Source organism: Anopheles bellator, chromosome 2, assembly GCF_943735745.2.
Source record: "Anopheles bellator chromosome 2, idAnoBellAS_SP24_06.2, whole genome shotgun sequence".
Taxonomy (NCBI): Eukaryota; Metazoa; Arthropoda; class Insecta; order Diptera; family Culicidae; genus Anopheles; species Anopheles bellator.
In genome coordinates, this window is record NC_071286.1 from 76,991,446 (window position 1) to 77,001,989 (window position 10,544).

At 52.1% G+C, this 10,544-nt stretch overlaps 1 protein-coding gene and 1 non-coding gene across 2 annotated transcripts in view; one reads left to right on the forward strand and one right to left on the reverse strand.

Moving 5' to 3' along the window:
- Positions 1-916: 916 nt before the first annotated feature.
- Trnak-cuu (transfer RNA lysine (anticodon CUU)) lies at positions 917-989 on the reverse strand. The gene has a single exon. It is a non-coding gene; the product is annotated as a tRNA-Lys (tRNA).
- Positions 990-8,498: 7,509 nt separating this feature from the next.
- The window catches only part of LOC131208087 (tRNA-dihydrouridine(16/17) synthase [NAD(P)(+)]-like), a 4,568-nt gene continuing 2,522 nt past the window's right edge, over positions 8,499-10,544 (forward strand). Inside the window, exons 1-2 of the mRNA XM_058200734.1 lie at positions 8,499-8,852; positions 9,030-9,189. Of these exons, the coding sequence (XP_058056717.1) occupies positions 8,499-8,852; positions 9,030-9,189 (514 nt within the window). The remainder of the gene's footprint in view (positions 8,853-9,029; positions 9,190-10,544) is intronic.

The window sequence follows — 10,544 nt, forward strand, 5'->3', positions numbered from 1 at the left end:
TGTAGCATTTTCTACGAAACAATAGAACAAGGATGTTCTCTCGCTGTCAGCGAGCATCATTTATCCATCGGACGTTGGCCGCGGGTGGGGTCGCATCCAATCGTGCACTTGGCTGTGGCTGTCCCCCGTCCGGCATTATTAATGTTTTGCTAGGGTCTCATCGATGGCTCCTGAATAGGCCACCGGTGTGGCAACAATCAATTAATGCATCCCGCCGAAAGGCGCGGATCCCAAGGTTTCCATTTTATGTTGGTGCCCAGCCGCGCGACTGTCAATTATTGAGGCCCCCGGCTGATGCAGCCCTCGCGAGGAAGCACCGAAATTCCCCAAAGGAAGACCCCGAACCCAGCGGCGGCGGCGGCGGGATCGATTGGTTGTCGGTTGGTTGGTGGGCAAAGAATATACTCTCCCCGTGGGTGCTACACTCCGTTCCGCCGACTTACTGACTGACTGAGAGAGAGGGTCCGCAACACGAGCGAATCGACCACCACCGACGATGCTCGTTTTATGCCAACCAGCGTCGTAATGCTCTCATTAGTAACAATCGTGGAAACCAATCACAGTAAGCCCTGGGCATTAAAAGCGTTCGTGGGTTGCACGAAAAAGTGCTGCTTCATCCTTGGCCGTAATTTATTTTTAGAAATGTGATTATGTATCATAGAAGGACACGTTTTCAATAGGAAAACAAGGCTTAATATCTCTATACGTTGTGTGTTCAAAAAGTTCTAATAATTTTGTATTTACGCGGGCTACGTATATTCAATTTTTTGCGGCGTTATGTTGCTACTCATGTCAAAAAAAAATCCGAAATCTGCATATTTATTACACGCGGAAGGCGGAACAAAGTTCCCCAGGTCAGCTAGTTTTTGCTTAATAATAGAAATTAAAATAAAATAAAAAGAAAAAACGGTAGAATCGCCCAACGTGGGGCTCGAACCCACGACCCTGAGATTAAGAGTCTCATGCTCTACCGACTGAGCTAGCCGGGCTGCTGTGATAGGTTGCGTCCGTTGAAGATCGTGTTCATCTTGTCCTTACTCTGTTCATTGGTTCGTAACAACGACGAAGAGTCATAAAATTTACAGCCAACCCACTTCAGGACACTCGTCCAAAGTAGCAGATGGATTTATTCGTCACGCTGGTTAAAGTCAATTCCTGTTGACTAAGGCAAAGCAAATAGGAAGAAAAAACGGAAAGTAAACGATGCGCTAGCTCATTCGCAAGTTACGCTCCGCGACGTTTCCCGAGGGATACCGACTACAATGTCGCAGCTGAAGGAGGCGGGTTTATGCTGTCACTGCTGAATGTGCACGCATCATGCGCAACTCATCCATCATATGATGCCGAAGTGATCCAAAGTACCCGCGACAACGCGAGGAGTTGATCCTCAGCAACCTCGTTGCGGTTGCCACGGGCATCGGGGAGTTACTTTCACAGTTGCCGTCGGTTGAGGCCAGAAGAATTTGTCCTTCACCCGCTGCTAATGCTATTTCGGGAGCTTTTCAATATTTCAGGGAAGTGGAAAATAAGACCGTATATTCGTTCGGGCCGGATCATGGCCGGGCCGAAAAGGACCGCAAATGGGCAAACATGTTTTTATTGAACCGTGCCGGGTGCCGGGAAGTCTTATGATGGATTCTTATTTCCTGCCGGCGGGCCACCCCGGGCATCAACTCTTCTGCCGAAGACGACTTGAGCACGGCCGTGGTCGCCAGTTTCTGGAGTCGCTCGCCCGCTCTGGACCAATTTTGTTGCTATTCTATCATCGTCGGGCACAGAAGACCCGAACGATGGGGGAAAGATTCGGTGGGTTGCACTTGAAAGGAGGATCCAACGGAGCGGCAGGACCACATAGACCTTCCCCCCACCCCCGCCGTGTGGTCACGTTCCGTTTAAGAGCAAACCTCACCGCCAGACCCAGTGCGCGCCGATGATTTATTGGCATCTCCGTGATCGCCGCCATTTTTTCCGGTCCAATGAGTTCCGCGAGAAAATTGATTTTTATTCCGACCGCAGCGCCCCTCCAAAAAACACTTTCAATTTATTTGCCATCGCTAGGAATCAGTAGAACTGGCCCAAGGCGGGCCCAATCTTGCGTCCCCTTTATTCGTAGGCCGTATTCGTAATGCATGAACTTTTTCTGGTAACTCAACCTCGACTCCAAATATTCTAATTTGTTAATCATTGGCCAAGCAGCAAATATTGTGAAACGTTGAGACACGCAACCATCCACCATCACTGTGGACCAAGTGAACGTTCCACAAACCGAAAAGGCCAGACCAGATACGCTTCAACAGATAGATCAAAACTTTGGAGTACCCTCAACTACCGGAAACCGGACCAGCAACAAAAAAACCCGGTCCCAGTGGACTCTGGCCCCCCGAACCCTCGTGTCCGATGGACCGATGTGTGGCAGAATTTTCCGGAGCCTGGCGGTCATGTGTCGAGGGTGTTTTGCTTCCTGTCAATTGATGAACTAACTTTTGCTACCCACCAACGCCCCAGCAAGGACGATGACAAAAGCGGCCGGAAACGTCACGTCCCAACATTGTCCACAGTCCATTTCCTGACCTTCTAACTTGATTTTTTGTCACTCCCGCTATCTCTCTCACGCTGTCTCTCTCTCTCTCTCTCTCTCTCTCTCTCTCTGTGGGTCAGGCCACGGGGTTTGTGTTGTGAACATGAAAAGCCACTTCCGTTGCTCGGTCCGGTTAAAGGGACACTCGCGCCCGGTATTCCGAATGTGCGGAGTCCACGGGAAATCCGGACCATCTAAAAGCAATTCAATCGGTCGCGGAACGCGAGCCCAGCTTGCCGCCTAGCTTGTCGGCCACATGTCCGCCGAAGGATTCGAATCGAATCGAGATCTAAAATTGGCCCCGGTCCCGGGGTTTTGCCATCCAATCAGCTTTAAGGCCACGTGCGCGACGGCATGGACCCGATCGGGGTGCGATAAGCCGAATGGAAATGTTTAACCGTTCGCCGTACCCTGTTCCCTGGTGAACCTGGCGGCTTACCGGCGATAGAATGGGTTTCCCCAAAATCCAATAACGTGGCCGTCCCGCCTTTTCGTGTTATTTATTGTCGCAACGAAAATCCGAAGCGAGTGTGTTTTTACGCGTACCATTTCAATTCCGAGCTTTTCCGTTTCCGCGTTACGGAATTAGCTTGCAGCTTTATTCCGGCGCACTTGGACCGACTTTTGACCGTAAGTGGAATAAAAATGGAAACCATCCGTCAATAAACGTTCCCCGGGATCTGGGATGGGGGTATGGAAAAGTTGCCCGGTAAAAACCGACCCGGAAGAAGGTCCTTCCCGATGGTCATCGATGAGTTGGCTTCGGATGGAACAAAGTTGCTGGCCAGATGTGTTTGCAAGCAAGCAACTTTGACATTTCCCCGAATGTACCCCCTTCCCGAACCGGAAGTGAAGCCAAACCCCCACGGACGGGTTCATGTTTCGAAGCTCATTTTACTCACTACCGCTTCGGAGCGAGTGACCACTCGACGCCAACGCAGCCAACCAACGGTCCGGGGTTCGAAATTGGTAACTTCCGGTTTCTGCCTCTCTCTCTCTCTCTTTCCCTCTGCAAACCCGGGATACTCGGGATGTTGTTTTAGAATGTTTACACACCGAGGTCTGTGCGGACGGAACGCACCCCGCTCTTCGGATTGAGGTTGCGGTTGCTGCGATTACTCGGCGTTTCCGGTGTCCGGACCGTGGCAAACTTTCGGAACGCCGCCCTGCAGCACCAGCAAGCAAGTTGCTGACCACGCATGTAAGTGATTTCATTTCCGATTTATTGACACTTTTGTCAAGGCACTATCGAGAACCCATCCAATGGAGTCCGCTCGGTCCTCGGCTTTCGAGGATTCGGCTTCGGTATCAGCGACAACGAAGGAATTAATTTCTTAATCCCTTCCCTTCCGGTAAATGCCAGAGCCGGCTGTAGTGCAATGCCCGGCTAAATTAAACAGTAAACGGCCAAATCATGGGACTCCGCTTGTTTCGAACATCCATTCTTGGCTTCCACGGCCATCACGCACTAATTGGTTCAACGGGTTCGGCGGCACGGCCAAGAAGGAATAATTTATTCTCTTTCTTCACCTTCTTCCACCCATCAAAACTCTCCCACAGGCCGTGCCCGTCCGTCTCCGTCGGGCCACCCTTAGCGGGAGAAAACAGGACAAAAAAGAGGTATTTGGGCGAAAATAAATCTTACGACGCAAAACTTTCACTTCGCTCGCTTCCGCGTGTTCTGGTGGTCGATTAATTTTTGTTCGACGCGGCCCACGGCCGACCGAATTCGTTCGGCGGGGTCCCCGTCTCGGCTGTCTGCGGCCCCTTCCTACCGGAAGTCACACCGTCGCCCGCTCCGTCGGTCGGCGCTAACTTTCCACGGCTCGCTGGGTTCGCTCAGACCCGGCCAAAAGGACTCGATCAATGGCAAAAATTAGTTCCCACTCGCTGGCTGGCTGGCTGGCTGGCCGCGACTTCAGGACCAAGTTTTCCGATGTCGTCCTTTTTTTTCCTTTTTTTCGGTCGGTCGGTCGGTCTATTTCACGCCTTCCGCTTGGCGCTCGGCGTGATGGTGCGCTCATGATCACCCTTTGTGAAGAAGAAAGGGAACCACGGTCGGACCACGGTCTTCCTTTTCCCGGTCGTGCAGGGATTTCCTTTATCGGATGTTTACGTGTTTGTGCAGCTTCTGATGGGCGCCCGTTTCGGCCGGTGGCTTCCGGTTGCTTCCGTGACCACCGAAGCAACGCGACTGATGGCATGCATTATTACATGCCAAGTTAAAGATTATTTATTGCATCAAACGGCCCACGGCGCCGTTCGTTACTTTAGGGCTTTAAGAGAAGGACCAGCATCCTAAATCGGGAGGATAAACCGAATGCTTAAATCTTTAGGCCAGTCTAGTAGCTCCGGGCGGCCAGTGGATCCTGTTTTTGGGCACCAAACAATTACTTTATCCTTTTCAGTTAAACCACCTTCAGTTCGCCATGTCCGAGGCAGCTAAAATGGCAACAATAGAAACGTTGATCAGATCGAGTTTTTATCGACGGGCAATCGAGACGAACGGGGCCAGCAATCGAAGGGCCTGTTTCTCATCATTCGGCGGCAACAGCATCATCGTGTGATTGGGTTCCCTCTATCTGCGAGGCCACCGTTCGCACATTGGTTGTGACGCGGAACAAGGCCGTCCTGGCCGGATAGGGACCCTCAATCGGGTGCTCACCACACATACACAGAGATCAACATAGGCTCACCGTTTGCCGCATTCGTGATTATTTGCCGCTAAATGATTTCTGTCTGGCCTCGGTCACGCCGTTTGTCAGCCGTAGGCGACCGTTGCGGATGTGCTAAATTAGAAGCCACTGCAGGCTAAGGTTTGTTCGCCAACGAGGCGTCTGTCGCTGACAGAACCGTTTGGGTTAGGCCTCCCGCAGCATCCCGGTGTTGGCAGAACCGTTTTTTTTGACGCGTTTGGCTCGCATCCTCCGCTTTTCAACGACACTAAACTTGTTATCACTTCCCGATGCGCATGAAAGTCGTGCCAGTCGAGCCGCACGTTCGCTTTCCCCGGAGGGCACCTGGGAGTCATGCCGGGGTCCTGTTTAGCATTCAACGGGCGACACTTGATGGTGACTGACCGACCCGGCGTCCGACCAGGAGTGAAACAAAAATGAATAGCTCATCAGTCGCCGTCGGGCTGGGGCCCTGACGCCCGACGATTTGAGTTTGCAAAACTTGAGTAATAATTTGTATTCATTCTCTAAAAACGCTGGTGCACAACGGGGATGATAAACTTTTGGTCCCGTTGACACCGACGGACCCGGGGAGCTACAAAGAATTATGATTATCCTTGATGTCTCGGGCACAGTTGGCACAGTGCTGGTTGTTTTCTCCTGTTAACAAGTTCGTGCTTTAAACGTCTGTTGGGAGACGAAAATCGGTTCCTCGCTGCCCTGCGGCAAAGTAAGTTGGCGAAAGGAATGAAAGGACAGCGCCGGCTATCTGCCGGCTTCAACATCGATCGAGGGACCGAGCTCATGTGACTCGCAAGCGGCAACATACTTGGGGTCGCATCGCGCAACCCAACAGACGGATGCGTGCGCCCCGATCATGGCCAGTGGCGACATGATTTAGGAACCCAAGGATTGCCGTTTGTAATGGCTTCGAGCATTAAGCGTAACGGTTCCGGCGTTCCCCGTGGCTCGTGGCCGGCGGCAGCATGTGCGGTTTATGGTTGTGCCTTTTTCTGTCTCTCCGAGTGTGAGTTGTTTGAAACCGCCGGGGGGGGGGGCAATTCCCAAAAAAGTTGGTCTCGAGTGCACCCGACCCCCGGGCCACACAACAACACACTGTACTGTACTGTACCGTTTGTCCACTAATGAATACTACTGCAGTGTGTGACCTCGGCTGCCGATAGTTCGGCAATTCCCGGCCCCGTTTGGCCCGATGCCAGCGGATGCCCTGCGGAGGTAAATTTAAGGCACCGCCGGGAAGTCGAAACAGAACGAAAGAAGCAAAAAAAAATACGACAAACCTTGCCCTTGCCGCGCTGGCCTCGAAAGGTCGGAATGCGCTCCCCTGGCAAAGGATCTTCCCTCCGGAGAATGGCGACAACCTAACGTTGTGCTGCGAAGTATCGAAATTAGTTGCCAAACTAATTGTTATTTTGTGAGGCGGAACCCACCCCGGCGGGCGGACGGCCACAGGATGCGATGCGGATGCGCAATTGGGTGGAGCGAAACGAAGCAATCGATTTCTGTTTTGCAGATTCCGTTCCGACTTCGGATTTGCCGGATAAATATTTATTGCACCATCCTTTCGAGCAGCTCTAGTTTTCAGACCTCGGATCCGTTGCTCTGTTTACGCAGCACGGATTAAGGGACAGGGACACCGAAGCCCTCTGTCGAGCTAGGCTTGCCAGCAGTCTCCTCCTGTCAACGGCCGCTCATCGGCTTACCGCTGATTGCCCTCCCTCTCTCTATCGATAGGATTACGAAAGGGTCCAATTACGTCAATTTCAAAGCAAACTCATTATTCAAAATCATTTCCACCTTTCCGCCAGATCCAGGGGGGTATCCGGCCGAACAGAATCTTATGCAAAATCATCAAAAGAAGCTTCCTGCTGCACGATGGCTCGACGAAGATATACGTGCTAAGACCCGGCCCGGGGCCCGATGCCGGCCAGAAAGGGTCCCGTCCCGTCGGTTGAGTTGCTTCCTGGCTCCCCCCGGAACCCCGCGGACGTGACGGATTAATTTAACCTTTCGGCGAAGGGCTCAACGCGATAGCGGTCCCGGGGGGTCCCGAGGCGACAGACTATGAAAGAAAACAACGATACTTCCCCCCCCCCGGAACACCCTGGGGCCCGTCCACCGATGATCCAGATAAACCGCGCGCCAACCTCGGCGAGCAGAAAGGCCGTAATTTCTTTGCTCGAAGCGGCCCGGAGGAACTGTTCTCTTTTTTTACTGCCTTATCGGACCCATCCGCCGGTCACGCAGGAAGCGATAACACAATACCCGACCACCGCATAAACATAAACTCACCTTCGGGCGGCGGCGGCGAGTGTGTCCCCGGGCTTTTATCTCACTTTAGTGCACGGAGAAATCGGAAAAGAATGGAATCGCTCGAAGCGCCCCAAGAAACGCGTGATGGAGTTCAAGTTCCGTCAGCTGCCGCCCGAAATGTGGAAGAGTGGAAAGATTATGTCGCCTCAGGCGATGACACCCACCTCGGCCTCGGCGACCATTCGACGGGCATACAAGGAAGCGTCAGGAGGCGGATATGTGATACCGTTTGCCGGAAGGTGGAAAACCCGAACCCCAGAGTGGATCATCGTACGATATGCGGGGCACCATTTATGCTCGGCGATGGAGAAAGATTTCCACACCAAAGTCCGACCCTCGTAAGAATCCTTTCACTGGGCGGCGAGCCTCCCGAGACTTTGTGGAGGGATGAAAAAAAAACCGAAAGTTGCCCTTTCAACTAACGGAACGCAGCGGCTTCTACTGCGTTGCGCTCTCGGGGTGTATTGGTTTGCGAGTGTGTTGGTGCGTGAAATTATTCTTGGAGGGGACTGGGACGGATTACAGATGAGCCGTTAAATTAGCGCTGCACAATTGCCGAACCCAAAACGGATGTGTAGCCGACGACGATGGCTTATCTTCCGATCTTCCAGTTTGGTAGCGATTTGTTTTTGACCAAAACTCCTCCTTGGTGCCATTGGTCCTTCCGTTACCCGTTTACCCGTTTGCTTTGGGCCATCAGTCAGTTTTAATTAGGACCCTCATCGTGTTGCCGGTTTCCATTACATTCATGGTCACATTTCTTAGCAGTTCTAATTGAAAACTAATGTTTCTCCATTTTCTGGCTTTTGTGTTTTTAGGAAAACGGACAGCACCGGAACACCGGGTTCTAACACCGATCCGTCAAAAGCGATCCTCCCCGTCAAAGGCAGCTCCACGGGGTGATGGTAACGATGGTAACGAGTGACGAAGGTAACGCGATTTCGCCAGCCGAACCAAGCACCGGCAGTCACCAGCAGCAGCAAGAGCAACCGGCAACAACCGGCTCGGGCAATCGGAATGCACCGACGACGGCCGGTCGCAAGCTGGCAGGATTTGAGTTTTACGAACACGTACTTCACGCCCCGCGGTACGTCGTGGCACCGATGGTGGACGCAAGCGAACTCGCCTGGCGCCTACTTAGCCGTCGCCACGGGGCCCAGCTCTGCTACTCGCCCATGTTCCACAGTAGCTGCTTCTCGAAGGACCCGAAGTACCGGAAGGACTCGCTGCAAACCTGCCCGGAAGATCGTCCCCTCATTATTCAGGTACGCCCCGGCGCGCCGTGTCACCCATTTTTCACACCCAACACGGAGAGGAAACGGTTAATTAAAATGTTGACATTTAATTACGTGTGCAAAGCGGCGGTTTCGGACGGCTTTGGTCCAACATATATGTTTCTTTCATCCACCCCTTACTGACGTGCGTTCCCTTTCTCATTGCAGTTCTGCGGCAACGACCCGAAGGTGATGCTGGAGGCCGCTCTGCTGGCACAGGACCACTGTGACGCCATCGATATCAACCTTGGGTGCCCGCAGGCCATCGCCAAACGGGGTCACTACGGTGCCTTCCTGCAGGAAGAATGGGAGCTGCTGCGTGCGATAGGTCAGCCAAAGTTTCCCCAAAGCCTCAGTGGCACCGCACGAAAAGAGTTTCTCTGGCTGGCCGCGGATCGTGAGATCATGGATAGCTTCATCTCTACACCGTGACCGAAAAAGGACTACTTTTGGAAGTAGTTTATGGGTTGCATCACTCGCATAAAAGTGCATATTTTCTCCGACGCTTTGTTACTATGACAATGCTCAAAGTAGCCAGTGAAGCCCCAGTCGTTGGCAGGCTGTCTCCAATGAGTTTTCATGGCTTTCTTTTTCGTAGTGAACTCTCTATCCGGCTAGTCGTGAGGGTTTTTTTTGTCCTTGAATCGAAACTCTGTCGAACATATTCAGACAAACTCCCCTGGCGATGCATGTTTCGGATAGTAAATCGCTTCTTGGCATGCATCGAGTGATGAGCGTAGAAGTGTTACGGGAATCGTGTTCTTCTGCACCTGTTGCCATCGAATCCCGCCACATGTTGTCACAGTTCCGTGTTGCGAATCACCCTATTCGAGGATATGCTGTTCCTAAAGACGAAGTTAATCTTACAGAATCGTGGCCCTGCAGCAGAAGGAAAGGTTTTGTCATAAAGTGGATTGTATCTCGTTTTTGTACGACAAGCACTCTTGAGGAACTCTGTACCAAAATTGATTCCAAAACAAAGAACTGGCCGCCTAAAGCACGATATAGTTTTCACCCCTTTTTCCATGCAAAGTTTCTGGAATTATTCGGTGAAAACTTTTCCTTTCTTCTTGCGACTCGGTCATTTCATGGCCTTCTATGTCAACTTTAGCATTTGGTGTGGTGGCCTTCCAGAAACCGACCATAACAGTGCTCGACGCAACGAATCCATGAATGGCAGTCCCTTATTCCTGTTCTTTTGAACCATTCAAAGGGTGGAACACACCAACCGGAAGGTTCTTGATAACTGACCTGACCTGATTTGCATTCCGCTAGAAAGGGAAACCCTCGAAGAAACCGAAAATAACTCGCAACAGCTTTCGATTCGATTGTTTGATTCTCATTAGCGTTCGGTCTGCAAGCGTTCGCTCTACCAGTTCCCCGAAGGGCGCAGTATTCGCCGAGTGTAGTCCTAAAAAAACACTTGCCACCCGTTCCGTCCCGGCCAACCCGTCACCATTTCTTTTTTTCTCACTTGCCCAAGGCGAAGTAGAAAGTAAACGATAGCAACCCTGAGAAGGAAAGTTTCCAGTCTGCCCTCTGTTCAAAGGGCCCCAAAGGGCGGAAAAACCGGTTGGTGGGGGGCCAGCGAATGTGTCGCACGGAGGCAGCAAGACGCGCTCAAGGCAGGGACAGGATAAGCCGTTTGCAGCGGGTTGCTTGCAGTGGTGAAAAGCGATTGCC